The following is a 26175-nucleotide window of genomic DNA, read 5'->3' as shown; positions in this document are numbered from 1 at the left end:
GAGTGGGAGTCTGAACATGCTCGTAAATATGGGCACATAAACGGTAAGGCGTACTCCATTGCATAGTTGATACTGATGTAAACATCAAACTGTTGGAATCACAGTTCAAGATTCACAGTGGGAACATGTTGTACAAGTACTGTTAGAACACAATTTTCTCTTTACCTCCCCATTTTCCCCCAAGGCATCCCAATGGCAAGAGCAAGTATCAGGAGTGCCAAGCGGGGTCCTACAGCCTATTTTCGCCGGAAGGAGCGTCTCCTCCGCATCTCCATCCGCCGCGTGGTGAAGACACACACTTTCTACTGGACAGTGCTCGGCCTAGTCGCCCTCAACACGCTGTGTGTGGCCATTGTTCACCACAACCAGCCCCTCTGGCTGTCGAACTTCCTCTGTGAGTCACACTTCATTTATGTACCAGCTTGGAATAAGAGAAGTGCTCAGGCAGTTGATACACCTTTGTTGTCCACTCTGTAACAGCTGTCGAATAACGAAAGTCGAAATCATTGCTTTATCGTATAATTGCAATCATATATATATGATTAACAATATAAATTCCTGTTTTTGTTTTTGTTCCAGACTATGCAGAGTTCCTGTTCCTCGCTCTGTTCCTGACTGAGATGTTCCTGAAGATGTACAGCTTGGGACCACGCCTCTACTTCCACTCCTCCTTTAACTGCTTTGACTGCAGTGTCAGTACTCTGCCTCCCTCTCTACACATCTGTTTCTCCCAATATTCAACTTGTGTACTTAAATTATGCAGCATTAGCTTTCACTTCCTCTGTCTGTGTCTGTTGCATAATGTTTCTCTCATTCTCTTTCTCTCCTCATCGTCACCTTGTCATAACTGTTGGTACACATCGGTTTGTTATCTCTTTAGGTAATTGTTGGCAGCATATTTGAAGTGCTGTGGGGTTTCTTCAGGCCTGGGACTTCCTTTGGCATCAGTGTCCTGCGTGCTCTCCGTCTGCTGAGAATCTTCAAGATCACCAAGTTGGTCTCTTCCTCACCTTTTGCCATCTGTTCAAATGTTTACACGGAATATTTCACAGTTGACAGAAAGCTTTTGACAGAAAACTAATATTAAAGTTTTGTCGGTGTCGTTTTGCTGGAGATTCATTCATTAAAAAATATTTACATAGGAAACAACCCATTGCAAACTCCCCCCAGACACAAAACAAATTCAAACCGAAGATATACATGGCAATATCTATATACCCATGACATTCATATTGCTTCCAAAAAGCAGGTGAAATGCTTGAAAATGAAATGCTTTTGCTCTTACTGTTGGGGTTGAAACTATATATCATGGATTACAGTAACAGAATTATTCACTTTTCACTTTACTTTCTTTTTTCCACTAACATGGCATTTTGTGACTGTCTAGGTATTGGGCGTCTCTGAGAAACCTGGTCGTCTCCCTGATGAACTCCATGAAGTCCATCATCTCCCTCATTTTCCTTCTCTTCCTCTTCATCGTTGTCTTTGCACTGCTTGGCATGCAGCTCTTCGGTGGCAGGTAACAATAAAAACTCATGAGCAATCATCCGAATAAATACTAGCGCTTATAGCTCTGTGCATCATTCCTAATGAGTTCATAAAGAAATTGAGTAAGGCGACGAACTAGCCAGGCAGAGACAGGAATCTAATCAATCTGGCTTAAAATAGAGACTGTTTTCTCCTACTCAGCTGGGTAGACATGTCCTGTGGTTCCACTAAATACACATTCACAAATAAAATAAAAAAACAAGGCTGAAGTAGACATAATGGTTCAGTAGATTACTCTTTATTGAATACACACAGTAGAAAAAAGAATAGATTGCCCTATGGTTCACAGTTGTTTTCATTATACCGAGACACCGTGTGAGCTCTGTAGAGAGTTGAGGCTCTTGAGCCTTTGTCACACAGCCATTGTTGCTTGGTTTTCCCTCAAGTCGAAGGTCGTTTTCCACAAGCTGTCACTTCAGTAAAGACTGGCTGAGTTAGACAAGCATGGCCTTGTGTATGAACTGCCCTCTAGAATACAGAACACACAGAAAAAACAAACTCTAGCTCCATCAGCCAGCCAGTCAGAGAGGAGGAGGATTGATTTTCTCTGACTGAAAAAATAAAATAAATACTAGACCCAGATCTTCTTTTTAAAGACCGTATGTGTCACATCTTTTTCACAGGTTCATCTTTGAAGACTACACCCCGACAAACTTTGACACCTTTCCTGCAGCCATTATGACCGTCTTTCAGGTCTGGAAATAAACCTGACAATTTATTGCTCTCTATTTCACACACCTTCATTACAGTGAATCACAATGTACCAGAATTATCCATTTTTAGTGTAACAGCATTTTAGCAAATATGGAGTTTATAGCTAACCTCAGCAGTTATGCTCTGACTAGTTTTATAGATGATATTCTGTGTGATTGTGGATGTGTTTTCTCAGATCCTGACTGGAGAGGACTGGAATGAAGTTATGTACAACGGTATTCGCTCTCAAGGTGGAGTGAAGTCTGGCATGTGGTCCTCCATCTACTTTATAGTGCTCACGTTGTTTGGAAACTGTATCCTTCATCACTCTTTGCCTTCTTTTCATTGTGTAACTTAGATTATTTTGTATTTAGTAAATGTTTTTGCAATTTTCCCTTTACAATTGTCACTTTCTTTGTTATTGTGGAGTAAGTCCCATATTTTCCAGTTAATTTCCTGGAAACTTTCCTGGTATTTAGTTTTAAATTTCAAGGATAATTTTTTATTCTACATTTATTAAGTACCTGCTCGTTATATTCAGGTTTTTCAGTAAAAACAAGGAATTTGTAGAAGGAAAGTGTATAGTTCATAAGTAGATTTCAGTATCCATCACTTTCCTAGAAAGAGTAACAACACTTTCTCCATTTCCCTTACAGTGTGTACCAAACTGTATAGACCTCAATTTGAAATATTCCAGTAATTAACAGCTAAGTGCCGGTAAATGTTTAGGAGAGATTTCAGGAAATTAGGTAGAAAATATGGGAAAATCAAGCGTCACCGGGATATGACACCTGAAGTAGTTATGTTGCTGGACACCTGTTGAATTTAATCCCATATGTCACTCATCTTTCAGCCCAGGTTTCATCCACCAATTTAAGAAAGGTATCTGGATCTCTTGGTTTGCACAATGTTTGAGGTACTTCACCAGCCATTTCATGCCAAACAGGTAACCTACCACACAGTCTGCTTGTGTGAGGTTGAGAGCTAAACGTGGCTGCCTGTGATCTGATTTTATACTTGGGTTACATCACACAGACCAACTGAGCTGCAGAGGTGCAGTCTGGGTTGTGATTATAAGTGGAATCTCCAACACTAGTACCATTATCTGTCTCTGAACAAGGAGTCAGTGTTGTGTCAGTCCTTAACACAGGTGTGACCAGACACTCTGCTGAATGTCTTCTTGGCCATTGCTGTGGATAATCTTGCAAATGCACAAGAACTTACTAAGGTAATAAAAAAGTGAATAACAAAAAAGCCTTAACTGAAAGAACAAGGCTGGTCTTGCCTGCTTTTATTCTTGCAAGAACCTGTTACTTAATGCTAAATAGTTTTAATAATCTCTCCACTCTGTCATGTCCAGTTCTGCTCTTTCCTCCTTTTCACTTAAGTTCTGTTTAATTATTTAAACTCAGATGATACAGCTGTTCAGCAGCCTTTTCCTCTTTTCCTCTTTTGATCAGGATGAAGAGGAAGCAGAGGCGGCGTTCAACCAGAAGCACGCTCTCCAAAAGGCGAAGGAGGTCGGACCATTGTCCTCCTTCATGTCTTCAGAGTAAGTGCTGTATGCAACCGCTCTCCCTGCCTGACCTCTTATCTCCTCCCTCTGTCTCTCTCCTCCTCTCCCTCCCTCCTTCCTTCCTTCCTCCAGGGAGTGTCTATATAGGACTAACCCACAGTGCCAACACTTTGCATGAGTTGCTGTAGCCTCCAGCAAATGGCGAGTCTATCATTTGGTGCAGTAGATTCGGATTACTAATAATGCAGAACAGTTATAGAGGGAAGCTAAGGGTCATCAATACAGAGCCTCAAGTTGTGCTGATGTGTAAGTGCTGGTTTGTAGCACTTAAATGTGACTTGGAGCCTGTTTAGGGAATCAGTATTTGGTGCTGTCCCACTAGAGACTTATTGATACATCTAACCTCCGCCTGCTCCCACCACTGTAATTTTCTCCAAATTGAAGTCCATGTCTCCATGGTTACTGGTTCCACACCGGGTTGGGAGGTGCTTATATTGTTGTCATGGAGATAGGGTTACTCAGTGTCCAAATTAACATGGTGTGTCCATTACAGTAATATACTTCTGTACTCAGCAAAATGAAAGTTGTGACTAGGAGAGAGTGTAAGGAAGTGAAATAAGTGTGCGCAGGCTTTGATCTGTTGAAGTGCTCTCACTTTAATTCATAAAGTAACGCGACCTTGTTTTCTCAATGCCCAGGTTTCCTGCTTGCAAAATAGGTTTTTTTTCTCAGGGTTGATTGAACAGTGCCTTGTCATAGGTGGTGGAAGTGCATGTGCATGCACAAGAGTGGGGACCTCTGGCTCAGTATGCACGCTGTGTATGGACAAACAAGCAGTTTGTTGCATGGGCATGTGGAAAATTTCACAAGATAACGTTTAATTAACATTAAATTATGTACCTTCTTCTTTCTGTCCTTCTGTCTTTCTTTCCTTCTTTCTTGAGGCCTTGCCATTTTCATAAACTTTACTCAATGGAAATTAAATTAAAGCAAAACAGAAATAAAAGTAGGGATATGCATTAGTGTCAGTTGAGCCAGCTGAGGGTCAGGCCCTTGTCAGAGCCCATAGAGAGGACTGGAATACCATGGGGTCGTCTGGGCCGCCATCTGTATTCAGAAAGGACACTCTGAACTTTAAGGGTTTCTGGTCTCAACTCTGATGTCAGCTATGAAACCCCGGCAGTAACTGCCCCTGCTGACCCTGAAGAAACTTGCATGACAGCATTTGCTCAATAAAAAAAGAGAGATGCAGCATGTTGGAGCCTGATGATAATTTCATTTTGGGAAGGCATGCGTCTGGTCAGCATGATCAAAGGAAGAAAAACAGAAATTACACACACACACACACACTCACTGAGAATTCTCTTGACGTACAATACAACAAATGATAATGGGACTGTAATATTTGGATAGTGTTTTCAGTGTGTGTACAGTTTTTCTTCCACTCTGAAGTCTTTAATCCCACACCCAAGTGCTCTTGAGTAGTCTGAATATTTAACCTAATATATTGAAGCTCCGCACATGAGTTTGGCTCTACCAGCATGTCCTGAAAGAATGCAAACGTGTGAGTGCTCTGAGGTGGCAGTGATGTTCAGAGCTGCATCCCAATGTGATGGTTTTGTTCAAAGGGTATTTAAATATGTACTCTTCCCCTGTGTTTGCTGATGGAGCCCATCTCTGTGTTTTCTACTTGTGCCCATACTGTAGCTCAGACTGTCTAATCTATTAAAGATGTCTTCTTATCAATGTTGCGCTTACTGTTGATGTTTATGAATGTTGTTTAATTGTTTCTAATACTGCTACCATCTTGTTTGTCAATGTGCCGCTTGGCTCCAATGGAGACACACACCAAAACATCAGGAGTCCAGTCCAAATTTATCCTTTATTCATTATAAACGTTTAAAGGACGGATGTTTGCAATGGAAATTATTCTATCGCAAACAGGCTGCATGATGTAGCAGTTAAATATGAAATTAATAATTCAACTGTGTGTGTAGTATTCTAAAAGAGCGGTTTTACCCTTAAGCGATGAATAACGAATATAGAACAGCTGGTAAATGGCATTAACAATCTATGTTGTTGTTGGTCTTTGTGTGAAAGGCCAGTTTATGATCTTTGAGGATCGTTTGCTGTGTGTCTCCTGGCCTGTTTTGTCTCTGCTCACAAAAGCACTAATGTCTTGTTTTCAACCAATCGCTCATTGATAACACGGACCACACAAGAGTCCACGCTCCAGTAAGTAACACTGTCTGTTCAGCTCTCTGAATCTCTTACTAACGCCTGTCTGATTTTCATAAATGGGTAAATGTCCCAGACTCATCCTGTATAGCATTCTGTTCATGCTCTGTCCTGTACTTCCAAACTCTCCAACCTTATTTGACTATTTTTTTTTTTATATCTTCACCACTGATTTCATTCTGCATCTTACTCTTTTTGTTATCAAAGTCACACAACAATTCCTGGCTTGGTTAATTTATCACCTAACATTGTCATCGATCCAGTAAATTGCTTCATGTTGAAATGAAATAGCTCTTTACTGTTAATAAGGTGCTCAAATATCAGACCAAAGCATTTGCAATGCACTGTGATGTTAATTTTTTGGTACATATGTTTTGATTTCTAATTTACATAAAACTACTTTTTGTTTCATTAGAGAAAAAGGGAACCTAGAGAGTCCATCAACGCACATTTGGAATCTGCTTTGAATCAAATCTGCCTTTTAGTGCTGACACAGCATGCAAACAAAATCATTTCGTACCTCGATCAATAAATAACAATAAAAGTTAAAATGAAAATAGTGTATATATTAAATATAAGTTGTCTTCTTCTAGATATTGACATCTTGCCTTGTCCTTCTCTTCTCAGGGGAAGCCGTAGGAGGCGGCCCTACCTGTACAGGAAAAGAGCCATCCACCGCAGCCGGCCTACGTACTCCTGCTCCCTGGAGGAGGCGCATGGCAGCGTCAGGGAGGGCCGCCCACCCCCACCACTCAACCCCTCTAACTCTTTCATGTCCAGGGGAGAGAGAAGAAAAAGGATGACCATGTCAGTTTGGGAGCAGAGGACCAGCCAGCTGCGGAGACACCGCCAGATGTCCAGCCGAGAGATCCTGTTCAACAGCCCCAACGAGGAGAAGGACGGGCCTCCTGCTTCAGCCCAGGCCCAGCATGGACGTCCAGTGTCGCTGCACCGCAAGGCCATGCAGAACACGCCATCCGGGAGTTTGAAGCACCTGACAGACCCATTAGCCTCCCCCGCCAAGAACCAGGCTTCAGGTTCTGTGGATATGCCGCCGGGCACCGCCCTCTCTGGTGACATACCTGAACCCCCGATGCCAAAGTCACTGGATCCCACAAACGTGCCCCTTCCTGATGCCTCTGTGTCTATGACCATGCCAGAGCCTCCCGAATCAGAGCCCGTCTCTGAGAGTAGAAAACTGGGTGTTAATCAAAGTCACAACACTGTCAGCGAGCGTCGGAGCCCCAGATTGAATGGCGATCGCCAACATAGGGCAGTGAAGAAGTTCAGACCACCAGATATCATTGACACGCTGACTCCTGAGATGGGAGGTCTTGGCGCGATCAGGGACAGGAGGGCGTTGCATCAATATGACCATCAAAGCGGAGCCAGGAGTCAGGGGTCATCTCCCGGGAACGGAAGCCACTTGCCAAGTCGCTCGGTCAGCAGAGAAAGGAAGAGAAACCCAGGGAAAGTAGAGGAGAAGGAAGTAGAGACCAAAAAGGAGGAGGAGGTGTCCAGACCTGTGGAGAGCAGGTGAGATAAAACAGCTGTTCATCCAGCTTGTTTTTCAGTAGACATGTTTGTGTGGCAGTATGTTTCACCTTTGATAAACATAAACATAAAGTCAACAGAGACAGAGAAATGATTTGGAGACGAGAGGGGAATGAGATGCAGCAAAGGTCCGGGGTCAGAATAATCCCAGGATGTCACATTTCTATGTTTAATGCCAGTGATTTTCAGTGACCTGGCTGTGACCTGGGGATGTTATGTAACAAAATACAGACATCACTTTTTGCGTTTTCTCTATTTCATAGCATTAGAAGAGAGGTGACAGGGGAAGGGGAAAGGGGTGGTGACATTTAACAAAGGTCCCCAGCCGGACTCGATCCTTGGGACATTGCAGTTATATGATCACTGCAGTTATATGCCCTTAAAGACCTGGCACTGCGCAAACCAGATCCAGCTTTGAGCACTTGTACTGTACTGTACTGTAGATAAATCACTGCCCACCTTGCCTTTCCAGTAATGTGTCTCTCTCTGCATCTACAGACAGGGTGACCAGAAGGAAGGAGGGGACACAAACCCACCAGACAACCAGAGCCAAACTGGTGACCAGTGTCCTCAGAAGCAGGAAGAGTTTCTTCAGCAATCAGACACTTCTCCACTTGCCATCCCAGAGGACGACAAAGAAGAGAAAGAGACAGAGACAGAGCAGGACAAATCTCAACTCAGCTCCAGTGTGATCATCGAGGTGCCCAATGTTCAGTCATGTCTGGAGCTCTCTACGATCACAGGTATTGGCGCAATTTTCATGGTTTTCAGGTGCTGATTAGATTTTTAGTTTTTTTGTATTTGGCTTTCATGACTCATGACATAACTTCCCTTATTCTTCCTTTTTACACTTAATTGGGACAGGGTTTAATTTCAAAAAAGTGGTATAGATGATCCACAAGTGCTCATCAGTGTGAGCCCCTCCCACATCTCACTGGAGGAAGACACCGCTGGAAATGTCAAATTTCTCCTAAAGTCTTGAGCAATATTTGGTTCTGAATAAGTCTGTGATGGGAAATAACCCATTCATTTGCAGAGTCATGTTCATCTTAGGCAATAACAGCTAGTTTAAATTGTAGCCTCCAGAGTTCAGGCATTTTGGGAAGTGTTGAGTCATGTCACCATCTAAGCTAGTCCCCACAGTTCTCTGATTCGGCTCACCGCTGCTAGACTCAGTCGATCCTCACTGGTTTCCAGATTTAAATCTTCTTTGTATCGTCTTCTCAGACTGTCCTATTGGGAAATGTATGATGCGACTTCTCCTTCTCCTTCTCCTGTCCTTCTCTAGTCAACAGTAAGGACCCAGAAACCTGTAAATCAGAGAAGGAGGAGGCAGAGGAGACAAATTCTGTCAACACTGTGACTCCAAACAGCATGTTCATCTTCAAACCTGATAACCCGTAAGTTTCTACCACAGTTTTCACTACTTCTCCCATTGGAGCAGACTTCTCACAAGAATCCTTGCAGCAGCGTGGAGTCTTTATGTGTAAATTTGCTCAGAATATTGTAACGTCACATGTACTGGGAATAAATTGACATTTTTTGCACAACATCCATGTAGTTTGCTCCTGCTGCTATTAACTTTCAGACAGCTTAAGCCAGCACAGTGTTACTCTTACGACATGGTACCTGACCCCTGGGTCACATCTTCACTCTGCCATCTGCTCTCTCTCAGGGTGCGTCGAGCGTGTCACTATGTGGTGAACCTCAGGTACTTTGAAATGTCCATTCTGCTGGTTATAGCTGCTAGTAGTATAGCACTAGCTGCTGAGGACCCTGTGGCTACCTCCTCTGACTGGAATAAGGTTTGTGTTCACATTTAGCTCATAAATCATTTGTCTGACACTGCTGTAACGTTGATAACTTGATAGAAGAGTATTTCTGTTGTCTCACCATTGCCTGAATCAATCTGTTAACTCCTGACATGAACATGATTTCAATCACTCTTTATCTGCGCCTTGGGTCTCGTAGCCTGCTTCATCTAGGCCAAGAAGCAAAATAACCATAAAGGAAAAAAAAGAAAACATTTCTTTAAGTGCGTTGCTGAAATTGTTTTGCAAAGGGCCACTAAGGTGACTTGATGGGAGGCAATTAAATTGCTGATGAGTGAGGCTAATGAAGCCTGAGGCACACTGAGCCTGGATGTTTATGGGAGGAATGAGACTGATTATCTTGTGTTGTATTACCACCGTTCAAGGGGACTGTTTCATAGTAATCCACAAGCTAAGAGTCTGAAGTAAAATCAGATTCCATGAAATCAACAACAAGAATGATTTATTTCATCTTTTAAAGAAGGACTCATTTCAGTTTTTTTGTGTTACATCCTATTTGTTTTTCTGATTTTCCTGTTTTATTGTTGTAGGTTCTGCGTTATTTTGATTATGTGTTCACTGGAGTCTTCACATTTGAAATGATTATAAAGGTGAGTACTTTTACTGTGTAAAAATAATGATGTGTCACTGTGAGATGACTGAGCACAAAAATGGTGGCAAAACATGAAAATATACCTTTTTTGAGCTCCAAACTGTGGAGCCACAGAAACTGAGCCGTACATTCCTGTTTGCTTCTTTCTTTTTTTTCCAAGTTTTTTTTTGGGGCAGTTTTTGGCTTTATTCAGATAGGGACAGTGAGAGAGTGACAGGAAAGTTGGGGAGAGAGAGGGGATGACATGCAGCAAAGGCCCATGGGTAGGTATCGAACCCTTGGCCGCTGCGGTAAGGACTGAGCGTAAGTGGTACACGTTCTACCAGTTGAGCCATGAAGATTAAGTTAACTTGCATACTGTACTTCTACAAGCTCATCTAAAGAGTGATTTTCTTTTCTTGTTTTATTTCAATAATTTTCACAATTCTGTAAAAGTAAAAGTAGCTCGTAATTTATAAGAAAAAAAAGACTTGGAAAAAAATATACATTATTTTGTGTTGCAGGGAAAAAAAAATTTCCTCTGCCGTCGATCATCTTGTGACCACTCAGAAATGCGACACTTTGTGGCAGAGTAATAGAGTAATAAACAGCTGTTCAAAGTTGGATCCATGCAAGGAAACTGTAGAGATTTTTTTCATTTTTTACACACCCTTGTCTTATCCTCAGATGATTGACCAGGGTCTGATCCTCCATGATGGCTCCTACTTCAGAGACCTGTGGAACATCCTAGACTTCATCGTTGTGGTGGGAGCACTGGTGGCCTTCGCCCTCACGTCAGTCACATGATTTAATTTGAAAACTAACATTAACTTATCATATGTCCAAACATCAAAGTGTCTACAAATCAACAGTATTTTGGCTCTTACACTGTAAATGAGTGTTTCATTTGATGTGTTTGGGCACAGAGTATTCATCGCTTCCATTTTGTTTATAACTGTTGATATACATGTCCCTCTCTCCTGTTTTTTCTTCATCTGTGGATGGTGCCCCTGTGGGAATGACCAGCAGCAATGTGATGGGGTAAAAGCCACCATAGTCTACCTCTCTTAGAGATATTAGTATCTTCAAACATGCAAAATTCGTAACTTAAATCGAATATGTCAGATTACACTTACTTTAAAGATGGATGAATAAGGTGGATGGTGTCTATAAATGTGTTACTAACTGTGCTGCTGTGTGTGATGTTTACCCTCTCTGTTTTGCTGTACAGAAATAACAAAGGACGAGACATTAAAACCATCAAATCTCTGAGAGTGTTGCGTGTCCTGAGACCACTGAAGACCATCAAGAGACTTCCTAAACTCAAGGTTGGAGACGCTCTGTCTTTGATATCTTGGTTGTGTTCCCATACTTGTGTTATTTATATATATTTCTAACAATATCTGCCATTATGAGCTAGTTAATAAAAAGATAAAAAACTAGACCAAGTGATCAACACCTTAAAAATATCAAACAGATGATACAAGCTGCACAATATGCTGTCTGTGAAGTTTTGGTTAAAAGAGATTTTAACCATAGTTGTTGTTTTACATTTTATTGTACAATCTTTCCATCCTTTCGTGTCTTTCCTGATAATGTATTTTGTCAAGCTTTAAGTTTTATCGAATGAGCAACCTTACAGATATATACCTTTACATATTAGTAGTTTTTCTCATCTCATTGTCCACACACACTGACAGAAACATAAACTATCGCTTAAAGATGCTTCCTCTTTCATTTCTCATAACTATAATTTGCAGAGACAGGACAAGCAGACAGACGAGGTAGTAAAGCATGAGGTGACAAACTGTGATCGTCAGGGCATGAAGACATGTTGTCAGGGCTGGGATCCCCAAACCTCATACGTATTCTTTCTACAGGGAGAAAACAGAGGAGAGGCAAGGAGAGATCACAAAACTAAAAAAGTCATACATATTAACATAAATAAAGATAATGCCTGAAAATGAACAAAACAACATATGGTCCACAGTGAAGAACAAATCATATAAATTGGAAACTGGGGCAGAGAGGAGGTAGAATGAGGAGTGGGAGGTAGTTAAAGAGGAGAGGGGAACGTTAGAAGTGAAGGTTGGAATCACACACTGTCTGGAGGACGGTCTGTATACGAACAGGTAGTCATCATGGGATTGCAGCTAATATCATTCACTCAGAACTACCGTATATACATTAACAGTTTCACTAAGAGAGGAAGTATAGATCTTTGAGTTAACAGAGAACATTAACTGTACCTAAATGTATTTTCATTTACAAACAACAAATTGTATTCTCGTTATATTACTGATGAGCATTTTTCAAAGCTTACAGTATTTCTTTAGAGTGATGTATCATTTTTCAAGCAACGACTAGTTTCATACCAGTAAAATCAGTCATTATGATCTTGGCAACAAACAAGCAAATATTAATGTAGGGAATAGGTTAATATGTTTGTTTTACATGTTTTCATGCATTAAATCGGTTTGAGTTGGACAAAAGCTAATTGGTAGATTTCCTCACAAGCATTCAAACGAAGCAAAGCTCAGTGATTCTGAAACTTTGTCAAAATGAATTTGTACATAAATTAATAGATACAACTAAATCATGACAGTTACATGCTGCATGTGGAGAACATAGAAAATGAAATATCTGACTGCTGGTTCTCCTTCCCCTTTTTCAGTGTCTTTTTTTACCTCATGTGTCTTTCTCTTCCAGGCGGTCTTTGACTGTGTGGTGACGTCTCTGAAAAACGTCTTCAACATCCTGATTGTCTACAAACTTTTTATGTTCATCTTTGCCGTCATTGCTGTGCAGCTCTTTAAGGGGAAGTTTTTCTACTGTACTGACAGTTCGAAGGACACAGAGAAGGACTGCCAGTAATATTCATTTACTTATTTCAGTTCTTCATTCCTACTTTCTTTCTTCCTTTATTCCCTCTTTCTTACTTGCAGCCATCTTTCTTCACGTATATGTTTGTCTCTTTCTTTATTCTTTTTTTCCTTTTCTTAAGTACTTATTGTTGTACTTCTCATCTTTCTAAATACAATAACTTCCTTCATTTGGTTCTTCCTTAATTTTTTTCTTGGTCCTTCTTTCTTCCTCCTTGTTCCTTACATATCTCCTTCATTTTTCCTTTCATCATTCAATCCATTCTTTTTTGGATAAATTGTTTAAACTGCATCTGTCCTGTGGCTCCTAAAACTTGACACTAAAGTTAATAAACCCTTTTAAAAAATGTTATAAACCTTAAATTCCACATTTCTTATTATGTCTTTATTTTCTGATGCACCTCTGATGTCGGCTGTTGCAGGGGTTACTACATTGACTACGGGAAAGACAAGAAAGAGGTGAAGAGAAGAGACTGGAAGAGACATGAGTTTCACTACGACAACGTGATCTGGGCTCTGCTCACCCTGTTCACTGTTTCCACTGGAGAGGGATGGCCTCAGTGAGTGTCTGACTGGAATCACTGCTAACTTTCATGCTGGATGAGGAAATTCAACAAGCATCATATTCCATTCTTTGAGGGCTCATTAGTTTTTATGATCATTATAACCTTTAACATCTGGCTTGTTCTTTGGAAATGGTCAAATCTGACCTTTGATGAAGGAAATTTAATATATTTGATTAATTTAACAAAGAATTTGCCGCTCATTATCTCACAATAAGGTTACACCAATATTCCACTGATAGTTCTTGTGGGTTTGTACCGGTCCAACCCTTGTTAATTAACTGCTGCTGAGGAAATAAATTAAAATGATGTCCTCTTCCAAATGAGCCCCACCCCAGTGAACAAATAAATCCAAACACTTTCTGCCAACTAATAGCTGTTGAAATTTTTTTTTTGTTTCAGGGTCCTGCAGCACTCGGTAGATGTGACCGAGGAGGACAGAGGGCCAAGCCACGGCAACAGGATGGAGATGTCCATCTTTTACGTCATCTACTTTGTCGTCTTTCCTTTCTTCTTCGTCAACATCTTTGTGGCACTCATCATCATCACCTTCCAGGAACAGGGGGATAAGATGATGGAGGAGTGCAGCCTGGAGAAGAATGAGGTGAGGGAAGAAAACATGTTTCTTCCCGTAGAGTTCAACACGAATAGAAAAGAAGCAAAAACAAAGAAGCCTCTCACTAAAAGAGACGGAGGACAGTTGCCTGCCTGCGTTGTTACTGTTTCATGCCCCTTGCATTCCTCTTTCACTTGTCTTCTGTATTTCAGAGGGCGTGCATAGACTTTGCCATCAGCGCCAAGCCCCTGACCCGTTATATGCCGCAGAACCGTCACACATTCCAGTACCGCCTGTGGCATTTTGTGGTGTCACCCTCGTTCGAGTACACCGTACTGGCCATGATTGCTCTAAACACCATTGTACTAATGATGAAGGTGAGTGAAGTGAAGCTATGACAAGAAGTAATCAAAGACCAAAATGATTCATTTCTAATAAGACCAGGACGTTAGATGATAAATGATCAGTGATAAATGAGGGCACAGCAGTTGATTGTCTCCTCGTTCTCTCTCTCTCTGCGCTCACTCCTAAAAATGACGTCATTTTCCACATATCCTTGTTTGCTAACAGGAAAAACACACCTTGCATTGCTTCTCAGCAACATATTCTGTTATGAACTTGTGACTGTTAACACTTTGGTTTTAAAATAAGCCCAGATGTGTGACTCCTGACTAGAAGTATGAATGTGTAGAAACTGTTGTGTCATTTTTAGGAAGCGCAGCACCACCTCATCCCACTGTGATGTTTGCATTTAGATCTGCTGATGTTTTAGTTTTTGGTCTGGTCACTGAGACAGTCAGTCAGTCAGTCAGACAGTCAGACAGTCAGACAGACAGACAGACGCAAGGTGACTCAGCCTGTATTAAATATTGATCTATAATGTCCAGGGGCTGCTATTTAACATGACCTCATTAACTGTGGCTGCCGCCCCCAGAGGAATGACTCCTTTTATAGTGCGACAGATGAGAGGTGCAGAGACTGAGGCACTATTTATGGGTCTGGAGGAATCTTCCATCAACCTGTAGATCTGCTGGGTGCCGGGCTGAAGATCACACTGATATCAGACTGGTATCATTAGGTTGAGCTGCAGTGCATTGGTTAGGGAGTATTCCACTTTTTTATCTTCCTCATCACACTCTGAGTCTAACCTCTGCCCCCTTTCTATTTTCAGTATTACTCTGCCCCGCCGACTTATGAGGCTGTACTGAAGCACCTGAACACGGCTTTTACTGTTCTCTTCTCTGTTGAGTGTGTCCTCAAGATCATGGCCTTTGGTTTTCTGGTGAGAGAAAAGAGCAACATGCAGCCTGAGTGTGGATTCAAGGTCCTCTTTAGAAATCACTCAAAGTGTCTCTCCTGTTTTATACAGAACTACTTTCGAGACACATGGAACATTTTTGACTTCATCACTGTCTTGGGCAGCATCACTGAGATCGTGGTAGACCTGCAGGTAATGATAAAGACATGATTAAGTATCAACAGACTCTAATACTTAAAGAGAGAGAGTGTACCTTGCACACTGAGAAACTTTAAGTATTTATGTAGACATGAATACTGTATTCCTGTCCTTTTGCCAGTTTGTTGATACATTCAACATGAGTTTCCTGAAACTGTTCCGAGCTGCTCGTCTGATCAAACTGTTGAGACAAGGTTACACCATCCGGATTCTTCTGTGGACCTTTGTGCAGTCCTTCAAGGCCCTGCCTTACGTCTGCCTGCTCATCGCCATGCTATTCTTCATCTACGCCATCATTGGCATGCAGGTCAGAGGCAGGAAGGACAGGCTCTTGATCAGTCTCCGTCTCTCTGTTGAGACAGTCTTTAACATGCTGCATTTACCATTTTCTTATCTAGCGTCCCTCAGCACCATAAATATGTTTGTTTCATGGTGAAATTCAGTCTTTGATGTTGACAGTGTTTATGTTATGCATGTTTTTTTTGCATATGTGTGTATATATGTGTGCATCAGGTGTTTGGGAACATAAAGCTGAACGAGGAGACTCACATTAACCAGCACAACAACTTCAAGACCTTCTCTGGTGCTCTGATGCTGCTATTCAGGTAGGACACCTTGGCATCTGCAGACATTGTCAAGGTAGACACAAACTTGGGAGGCAAGATCTAATCTGAAACTCAATACTTTTGCACTGTACTTAATCCAGCTGCTTAGCTACAGTGCTCTAGAGTAGCTAGTGTTTTTGTGTTAAATTGAGATCCAAACTACTCTTGATTTGCTACACTTGGTAACACATTTCTTTAATGTTGTCTGAATGATGTTGCCTAGTTACATTAGTAAGGCTTTGCTTTCTAAATACCCAAGGGGCTATTCAGTGTCAAGAGGTGATAGATGCTGCAGTGCATCACTTACCTCCTTAGCAAATAGCTTTTCAGATACTTTGAGAGTTTTACATCTGGTGATAAAAAGCACAAAGGGTAAAATAATTAAATGACTATCTAGGCCAAAGTGTTGATACTGTGTTTATGTCTCCACATTGAAGTGCAAGTTTGTTCTCATAAGACACAACCACAAATCTGTACATGTAAACGTGGTGAAAATCATACCCCTTCAATACTGGCCTGAATACAGACAGTCAAGTCAAGTCCTAACCAACTCCTTCTCCTCATGTTGTGTTATGTGTGTGTATGTGTCCAGGAGTGCCACGGGGGAGTCATGGCAGGAGATCATGTTGTCATGTCTGGGGGGGCAGCAGTGTGAGACCGATCCTTCTCTTAGGTCTGACCCGGAGGGGGGCTGTGGCTCCGACTTTGCCTATTTCTACTTTGTCTCTTTCATCTTCTTCAGTTCCTTCCTGGTAAGACAAAGAAACCAAGAATAATACCTCTAAGTTGCAACAAGGATAACGTGTGTAAGCATATTAATGTTTTCACCTGACATTTGAAACATTTGTCAAGAGGCTGAACTGCACTTTCTATATTACGTATTTTGTCCATTCATTGTCTCATACTATTTTTCCTGGTAAGACTCATACTTTATCTTTTGAGCACCTTCCACCTTTATTCAACTAAATATCAAGGCTTCTCCTTCCTCTGCTGTTTGTCTTCTATCCAGATGCTGAACCTGTTTGTGGCTGTGATCATGGATAACTTTGAGTATCTGACGAGAGACTCATCCATCCTGGGTCCTCACCACCTGGATGAGTTTGTCCGGATCTGGGGGGAGTATGATCGTGCCGCCTGGTCAGTGTTTCTCAGTCTTTATGCACTTCTATCAAAGGTGTAGCCTGTGCATGTACAAATGTCCAGTTTTTATTGACATCAAATGCTAGTGTTAATTTGTAATATGATACATATACTATATAGTTTGATAACAATTTGATAAAACCTATTTATTGTAAGATAGTAAAATACATGAACATGTACCGATGGATGAAAACAACTACAGTGCTCTAACTGGATATTTTGGTACTACACTTCAGCACTTAACAAGTAGTGATGCACATGGTTCAGGCACCACAGGACCTTATACTCACATCAACATTAAAGTAAAACAGTAGACAGTATCACAGGAAAAGTACGGTCGCAGCTACTGTATAATGTCGAGAATAAAATATGTATCCCTGTTAGGCACCAACATTTTACAGTACGGACTCTAGTTAGTAAATCTGTTATAAATCTGACATCAGTAGATTCCTCTTGCAGCAGGTTTAGTAAATAAAAATAACCGATTCGCTGGTTCATTTTGAATAGGACTATTCATCAGCTTTGGAAAGCTCTGAAACACAAATACATTTATCGTCTTTCTGTCTCTTGATTCATGTTGATTGGTGGTACAAACACACACTGTGGCTCATATTGGCTGTAAAAAGCAATTTTGGAGTGTCTCTCTATAATCTGACAAAGCTGCAACAGAGATAAATGACAATAGCGACTGATAACCATGTCCAAACTATTTCACCAGTGCACAGAAAAGTATTGTTTGAAAAACTAGCAACCATACGTTTTCTAACAATGTAATTTTGTGTATGTCCAACACAGGTTAAAAAAGTTTGATTTAATTTTGTTCAGACTGCTGCTTTGATATTTTTTTTTTTACATTTAAACAAGAGGATTGACTCCACTTAGATAATTTCACTCTTCTTGTGGACGACAAGGCTGAAGTGACACACAACTAAAGACATGTATGTTCTTTCCAGTGGTAGGATCCACTATAAGGAGATGTACAAAGTTGTACGCACTATCTCACCTCCCCTGGGCTTTGGGAAGAACTGCCCCCACAGGGTGGCATGCAAGGTTTGGTTCCCCAATGTCAACAACCCCCCCACCCCCACCCTCTCTGCCTCTTTCCCGTGGGGTCCTACCTGACTCCCTCCTAGCCCTCCCTTCCTTCCCTCCACCAGCTGTCACTGCCCTGCTTGACCTTTAAGGGTGTGTTACTCAGGTCAAAGAATGACGACACTCCAGTCTCAGGGTACTAAGGCACAGGTTGTCCCTCATTCACCCAGACTTACAGTATAAGTAAAAAAAATACACACTTTCATTTGCATTTCATCAAAGCACTTTTTTTTTGGAATGATTAAAGCTTGTTTTTGATGCAATTGTGGAGGACTTTGAGGGAAGCCGGTCTCTTTCTACCTTTTGGATCTTGTTTAAAGATGTTTTAGGACTCTCATGCACACATACAACACTACACAATGTAAGTATTTGATATTAGTACCAGATCCAGTGAGGCTGTCATTCCTTTGCCCATCCTGTCCGAGGTTTTCTCCTTTCCCAGATTTCTATGCCCCTGTCGGCAGCATAGAAAGAATACAACCTGTTTTATTTGTCCTACTCTCCTCCCTTGTGATGCCTTGGAATAATCCTTTCTCTTGTATCTCCTCCATTCTTGTTCCTCTCTTCTTACCCTTCACCCCCACCTGTGCTTTTTTCCCCTCCTCCATCCCTTGGGAACGCACTCCCCGACGCCTCCACCGTTATTCAATTTCTCCTCCACCTCCAACATCATCCCTCTCCCTTCCTTCCCTCCCCTTCTTGTCCCTCCCTCTTTATTCCTCTTTCTCATCCCCCATCTTCATGGCTACCTGCGCCCCCAGTGGTCGTATCCATTATACAGACATGTATGAGATGTTGACCAACATGTCGCCACCTCTAGGCCTGGGCAAGAAATGCCCCTCCAAGGTGGCATATAAGGTAGATTAAACACTGGAGAATAACAGGCACTGCCTTTATATGTTGATCAACAAGGACAAGCTTATTTTGTGTGTCATACATTGAAAAGGCAAAGGCATTTTTGCTGTTGATTATATGATGTAGTATTGCTTGTTGAAACAGCTTTAAGTTTCAGTATTTTCCATTGGCAGATATAAAGCACTACAGTAATGATTTGCCTGTTTTGCTTCTCATCGTGCCAGAGAAAGAGTCTTGGTGGAGTTTATTTTCCTAAAGCAGTTAAAAGACTTTGATGAGAAAGTTGTTAAACATCTACATGCTAGATCTTGTGAAGTCTGCTGTCAAATGTTCTCATGTGGTTCATACTCCGTTTCTTACATATTCCTGTCTGCATGTGCCTCCTGCCACAGCCCAGGGCTACATCTGTGTGTTTTATGTAATGTATGTGTAAGTGTATGTGTTGTTTGACTGTGTGATTGAGTGAGTCTGTGAGCCTGCAAGCATGCTCCATCGCAGGTGAACGCTACGCAGTAAGAGAATGTGTGAGAATGTGAGAGTTTATCCTCTTTTATAAAACTAGATAAGCACCAGATTCTGTGCAGGCCTCTGTTTACAGGAGGACAGGAGAGGACGTGTGTAAAGATGGTTTTTGTTGGGGTTTTTTTTTTTTAAGATCACAAAAAGATATTGTTTGACATAATTATCTAACAAGACACGATAAATAATTACATGCCTGTCCTTCTGTTCTTCTGTATTTATTGGTGTAGTTAAAACAAGTTTAAATTTACAAACTAAGCTGTATGAAATTGTGGTTTAAATAGAAAGTCTCTTAATTCTGTACTGATGCCCAGAAAGGCCATGGTTGCTTCAAGCTAATCAAGCTAATACAGATTAATCAGTAGGCAAGCTCTTCACTTGTTAAGTACTAGTTGGGCATTTTATTTTGACACAAAACATAATAACACAGTGTCTTGCCTGTGTCTGACCTTGATCAATTGTAAAATCTATAAAAATTTGTAATTTGTAAAACATTAAATTGTTGTGATCATGAGATAATGCATCTAAAAAGTATTATGAGCAACCACTGTACTTCTGGGCAGTAGTTCTAGTTTTATCATGTTTTGTTGTTTCACTGACTTTAATGTTCTCTCCGCCGCCATCAGAGACTAGTCTTGATGAACATGCCTGTGGACGATGACATGTCTGTCCACTTCACCTCCACCCTCATGGCTCTCATCCGCACTGCTCTGGAAATCAAGATAGCCAGAGGTTAGACAAAATATCAAAACCTTGGAGACACACATTTACTGTGATGTAAACTGAAATCACCTTAATTTACACACAATATGTGTGTGTGTTTGTCGTTATGTTTCTCTGTGTTTGTTTGTGTATTTCCAGGGGAAGAGGATAGAAATCAGATGGATCTGGACCTGCAGAAGGAGATCAGTGTCATCTGGCCTCATCTCTCTCAGAAGACACTGGACCTGCTGGTTCCTATTCACAAAGGTAACATCAGCATTATACTAATGGTACAATAATTCATATATCAAAGCGAAATAAGAAATGTACATGCTATCATTCTTTCTCCTTCTCAGCCAGTGACATGACCATAGGGAAGATCTATGCTGCCATGATGATCATGGACTACTACAAGCAGAGCAAAGCTAAGAAGCTCAGACAGCAACTCGAGGAACAGGTAACTTATCTTCTTATTCTTGCTTAATGTATTTTCATTTATAGTTTAAGTATATTATGAACAGTTTGGGGTTATTTTAATTTCCACGAAGCAAACACTATCCACCGATTTATCTTTTCATCTTGACAAGTATTTAGTCATTTAAATTCATTTAAATCCTGAGACTTTAGTATGCATTGCTACCACCAAACACAGAGAGTTTAAATTTGAACCAAAAAAGACAAAGTATTTATCTTATTGACAAATTAAAACATCTTTCAACTTTCACATTTCATTCATTCTTTCAATAATAATTTGCTAGTATTGTTCAGCATTATTTATGGCTTGTTTTAAATTATTGTTTTCCCCTGTGTCTTTCTCTCCCCATAGAAACATGCTCCTATGTTCCAGCGAATGGATGCCTCCTCTCTGCCTCAAGAAATCCTATGCAATGCCAAATCTCTGTCATTCCTCAGACATAGCGCCGGATCTGCTCTGTAAATATTCAAATTGTACCCTCCTCTGGTTTGTGGTTATTTATGATGGAGATGGAAAAAGCTTGTTGTTTCGTATTCTCTTCATCAACAACAATATTGACACATTTATGTAAGTGTACATTGCAGTCTGAGTCTTTGCGTGTGTCCTTTCAGCACCAGAGGAGGTTTTGTGGCGCTCAGCCCCATCTCTCCCCAAGAGATGTTCCTGCAGCCGCTGTCTTGCTCCAGAGAAGAGAAGGAGGAGGAGGGTGACGACGACTACCGTTCACCCTACCACCCCTACCACCACCCACATCATCACCACCACCACCATTTACACACACTGGTAGCAACTTTTCTCTTTTCATGGTTTGTTGTCAAACAAAAGTTGATTGCAACGCTACCTTTCAGCAATCAGTCACACACTAAAGTAGCATGATGTTGTGGTTGGTTGCTAGTTTTTTGTGTTTGTTAATATAAGTACTTGCTTTTTTGCAGCAGACTTGTGTCTGCAGTATCCCCAGTTTGATTCCTGAGTCTTGTTATGAAATGTGAATAAGGCCCACTCAACTCTCCTCTCTGTGCTATTTGTGTAGGTGCAAGACGTAGTGGAGTATAACCAAGTGATGCAGCAGGCCAGGCAGGACCCAACAGTTATTAAATCACCTCAGCGGACAGCATCTATCAGAGCGTCCTCCATGCCCAGACTGGCTGTTGACCCACAGGTAATAATAATCTTTATTCAAACGTATATTCAGTACTTAACAAATCTTGCATTAGAAAGTGCCTTCAATATCAGTAAACAGTTAAAATTCACTTGCACTACATTAGATATGCTCGTATTTGCTGACTGACTGTATTAGATTGAAGCTATTTATTTGCAGCCACAATAGTCACCGTTTGTAGAGTTTGCTCAGCAAATAATGAGATCCACACATCCCTTTATGTGTGTGTGTGTTTGTGCGTGTATATGTTTGTGTCTGTTTATAAGCGAGAGCATGTGTTTGCAGATTAGGTGTCATGCATGGTTTCTTAAGTCATTCCTCCTCTGGTTGTTTTGTATCTGTATAGCCTGGGATGTCAGCAGACAGTAAGCTGATGAAACGCTCCTTCTCCACCATCGGAGATCAGTGTGTGAACGGCCTCTGGCAGGAACAACACTCTCTGGAGAGAGTCAGTCCTGACGGCACATACAGACCCCGACAGAGGAGCTACAGAGGTCACCTAACACATGTCGTAACACCTCCCATAGTCTGATTCATATTCATAGCAATGTTTTACCCTGAAAATTTGAGTTTGGTGTTTTTTTTGAAAACCTGGGCAAAGTCAGAGGAATTAAAATTTGCAAAATACATGTATCTTCTGCAAACAGGGGCGTTGAGAACAATAGTAGAACAATATACTGGTATGATGACGTAAATCTATGACTAATTAATAAATGTCTACTTATTAGAATGTCAGTTTAAACTGATGTCGCCACAATAAGACTTTCAATTTCCCTCAATTACATCATTGAACCTGTCATTTATATGGAAATAAATTGCTGGATGAGCCTTTAAACTGAAATATTTGGATAAGGTCGGATCTAAAAAAAAAAAAAAAAAAATTTAACAGGGATATGCAAAGGGCGATATTTTAATTTACACTGACCTCAAAACCGAGGTGGCTTTATTCTCTTTAAAAAAATGTTTGAGCTAACTGAAGTCTACACAACTCTTAGGCCCAAGAATCAACCACAGAGAAACAAGTAGCCATGAGAGAGGGCGATCTAAGGAACGACGCCACCTCCTGTCTCCTGACGTGTCCCGCTGCAACTCTGAGGAGCGAAGCCGGGACCCTTCCTGTGAGAGGAGAAGGTCCCGCTCACCTAGCGAGGGACGCACACAAACCTTACAGAGACAGGTGCAGTACTTTTGCATTCTTGCCATCAAATCACATGGTTCGGACCTGTGATGTGAAGTGAATATAGTGCTTGTATTATTTGCAGGTGAACTCATCAGGCAGCCCCGCCCACTCAGCCTCAGAATCCAGTACTCCTCGTAATCGACGCCAGCTGCCCCAGACACCCTCTCGCCCTCGGCCTTACATCTCCTACTCCCCTCTGGTTTGTGGAGCCCACACCTCTCCCACACCAGCAACCTCCTCTGAGGGACAGACCCAGCCTCAGGACGGCCCTGGTGGCTCCACAGAGTCATCACGGAGGATTGACAAGGAGGGCGGGCCCCTAACTGCAGGCCAGGGGTCATCCGGATGTCAGGTTGCAGGACCGAGCCACCCATCTCCTCACCGCTACATCTCAGAGCCCTACCTCCCATTCCACGAGGACCTTGCTGGTGGCGAGGCACGTGGGAAGCAGGAGACCCTTACCTTTGAGACTGCCGTGGCAACCAGCCTGGGACGGGCCAACGCCATAAGCTCCGCCCCTCAGCTCAGACACTCCTGGCAGGTTCCTAACGGGCATTTCCGGAAGCACTTGGGCCAGACGAGTCCAGCTGGAGCCAGCGAGCTGTTAAGTGACACAGACGAGGACGACCGCTGCTAAAACACCAGACAGGAAGAAAAGAGCAAGAGGATGCACAGAAAGACTGGGCCCCTCAGAGCAGCTCCACATGGCATCACAAGGCTGTAGCTCTGTGGCTCTGAGACCTTGTATTCTCAGCACCAGTAGCATAACATGCGGGACTGAATGCCACTGTTATTTATCTGGATACTTGGGTGTCTGTCTACGACGTGTCCTTGCTTGTGTGTCTGTTGTAGCTGGAGGGAAGCTACCTCTGTGAACATGGGTGTGTGTTTGTCTGTGTGTGTGCTCTCGATAGAGAAAATTTGCCAAATCAAAAGAATAGCAGAGACTGACGGTATCATGAGTAGCTCACTGCGGGAGGGACGTCTTGCCAAGCCTTCCTACACAAGTTAGTGTTTTGATTGTTATTTGAACAAAACATGATGAGATGTCGATCCACGGTGTCCAATTCTCTCGTTGAATCCAAGAAACTGATGAAGTGAACTGAAGTGCATTTTGTGTAGGTGAACATAGAGGTAGCATGTAAAAATGTAATACAATGAATGTATTTTAGCTTTTGGTTCTTATGTTCAGGTCATTTGAGAAGGTTGCTGTTAGTCTTTACTGTGCTGTAAGAGTAGCAATGAATCAAGGGTTGTTTCAGCCAGATTTTGCCAGTTTATCTCTGGCAACCAGCCATTCCCAACAGTTCATGTTTACAAAAACAATATCCACATGTTTCACGGGCATTATACAGTCACTTATCAATGAGTAGTCAATACAGGAAATCAAGTTGCAGACCTTAAAGTGAGCTAAACCTCTAGCGATGGTCAAGTTATTTTTCTGCCACATGTGAAAACAGTAAGAGTGCACATTCATCTGCAGCACAGTTTATATCGGCTCTGTAGTGTGAAAAAGATGCTGAAGATCTTGAACAGATTACAGAATAAGAGATTCTTTGTCTCAGGATACTGGACCATCGGTTTTGTAATATATTACCTTCTGAAACCTTAAGACGTTCTACAAATCTTTGACCTAAAATGAACAATTGTAAAAAATCAGAGGGACTAGATAAGTCTCTAAACCTTACACGTCAGTCAGCATGATATGAATGACAAGACTGTCACAAGGATCGAACCAGTGGAGATATCACATAGGCCCTGTGGTCCACATCTGCTCTGTTCATGGACTATAATGGCTTTGGCCTGGGGTATAACCATCTGTAGGACAGACAGCCAAATGTGTGTTCATTCTCCACATTTCTGTGCTGGATAACCACTGTCGATGTGTCCAAGAGGTGACCAAAGCCATTTTCTTCCTGTACATAGAGCCGAGGATTCGTGTTCTTCAGGATGTGTTGCCTTCTTTCGTGCGATGACGAAAATGATGAGAAATTAAATGTATTTTATACATGTGATGCAAATGATTTTAACCACTTTGATGCTTTTACGAAAGAGGAATCACAGGCACAGTCTGGTTTGTGTCTTTGTTAACTGCCCCATTGTTTCCATCACATTAAGTCCATGGTTTGGTCAGTAGAAACAAGCATTACAGTATTTTCTGTGTTCCAGAGTTGTAGTAAATTTCCACATGCATGATTCACGGTGATAATGATAATGGGAGATGTGTGAGAGATGTGTCTTAGAGCTGCCTGATTGTTCTTTTTTTAGTATATCCATTAGGTTTAATGAGATTTATTTCGCCCAAAAAAAAGTCATTATGAAACATCAGGCTGAGGAATGTTTATGCTTTTTCATTCCCAGCATTCACTGTCATTTATTATTGCCCCTGAATAAGATGTATATTTATATCATGTGCTGTTGTGTTGTTATAATATGTTGAGTTTGACATGTTTTCTGAAATGTGAACACAGGACACGTCTGGGCTGAGGATCCACATGTCAGAAGAGATGGAATCAACCTGCTGCAGCCCTGAACAGAAAGTTCTGGACTGAAAAAGATGTATTTTAGCAGATAAACCTCCTCTGAAGTGTGTCGACTACAAGGCTCGATCCGTCCAGTACACAGGTTAGGGTAAAGGCTTCAGCCTGTAGTTCATAGGACCGTGCTTAACATGTACAGTGCAGCCTAGGACTTGAACTTGATGTCCGTCTGTACAGAACAGCCTAATCTGTGCCTGGGGACACTCGCCCAAAGAGTTCCCTATCAAGCTTGGATTTCCTAGATAGAGAAGCTTTCTGGTAAATATGTAGTATAAACTGTACAAAATAAATCCATGTTTAATTTATTGCACTGTTTATATTTTATTTCAATAATGATGCCTGTCTATGACTTTAACAAAAGAAGTGTTTACATATCTGTTCAAAGGACCATTAAAGAGAGATCACTTGTCTCCTCTGTACTGGGTGATATTACTGCTTTTGGATACTTAAGAATTTAGCTACATTTAGCATGGCTGTTTTGTTCTGAGTTTTTTCT

At 41.5% G+C, this 26175-nt stretch overlaps 1 protein-coding gene across 8 annotated transcripts in view; it reads left to right on the top strand.

The window, feature by feature from the left end:
* The window catches only part of LOC130170700 (voltage-dependent R-type calcium channel subunit alpha-1E), a 91957-nt gene extending 65868 nt beyond the window's left edge, over positions 1–26089 (top strand). For 4 of the 8 annotated variants that reach the window (XM_056378258.1, XM_056378256.1, XM_056378259.1 and 1 more), the window contains 35 exons: positions 185–394; positions 580–692; positions 881–993; positions 1388–1519; positions 2172–2241; positions 2438–2555; positions 3402–3469; positions 3702–3793; positions 6623–7531; positions 8048–8292; positions 8838–8949; positions 9225–9354; positions 9912–9971; positions 10640–10746; positions 11184–11280; positions 12662–12822; positions 13257–13394; positions 13800–14001; positions 14166–14330; positions 15125–15235; positions 15323–15403; positions 15531–15716; positions 15923–16014; positions 16607–16766; positions 17024–17151; positions 19008–19104; positions 20247–20352; positions 20482–20589; positions 20679–20779; positions 21149–21255; positions 21409–21580; positions 21831–21959; positions 22306–22453; positions 22955–23136; positions 23222–26089. In XM_056378258.1, the coding sequence (XP_056234233.1) occupies positions 185–394; positions 580–692; positions 881–993; positions 1388–1519; positions 2172–2241; positions 2438–2555; positions 3402–3469; positions 3702–3793; positions 6623–7531; positions 8048–8292; positions 8838–8949; positions 9225–9354; positions 9912–9971; positions 10640–10746; positions 11184–11280; positions 12662–12822; positions 13257–13394; positions 13800–14001; positions 14166–14330; positions 15125–15235; positions 15323–15403; positions 15531–15716; positions 15923–16014; positions 16607–16766; positions 17024–17151; positions 19008–19104; positions 20247–20352; positions 20482–20589; positions 20679–20779; positions 21149–21255; positions 21409–21580; positions 21831–21959; positions 22306–22453; positions 22955–23136; positions 23222–23776 (5705 nt within the window). In that variant the 3' untranslated portion in view covers positions 23777–26089. Of the gene's footprint in view, positions 1–184; positions 395–579; positions 693–880; positions 994–1387; positions 1520–2171; positions 2242–2437; positions 2556–3401; positions 3470–3701; positions 3794–6622; positions 7532–8047; positions 8293–8837; positions 8950–9224; positions 9355–9911; positions 9972–10639; positions 10747–11183; positions 11281–12661; positions 12823–13256; positions 13395–13799; positions 14002–14165; positions 14331–15124; positions 15236–15322; positions 15404–15530; positions 15717–15922; positions 16015–16606; positions 16767–17023; positions 17152–18107; positions 18205–19007; positions 19105–20246; positions 20353–20481; positions 20590–20678; positions 20780–21148; positions 21256–21408; positions 21581–21830; positions 21960–22305; positions 22454–22954; positions 23137–23221 lie in introns of all 8 variants that reach the window. The other 4 variants (XM_056378263.1, XM_056378257.1, XM_056378261.1 and 1 more) reach the window with 2 other exon arrangements.
* Positions 26090–26175: the final 86 nt, after the last annotated feature.

Source organism: Seriola aureovittata, chromosome 6 (assembly GCF_021018895.1).
Source record: "Seriola aureovittata isolate HTS-2021-v1 ecotype China chromosome 6, ASM2101889v1, whole genome shotgun sequence".
NCBI classification, from domain to species: Eukaryota; Metazoa; Chordata; class Actinopteri; order Carangiformes; family Carangidae; genus Seriola; species Seriola aureovittata.
This window is presented reverse-complemented; position numbering and strand designations above follow the sequence as displayed.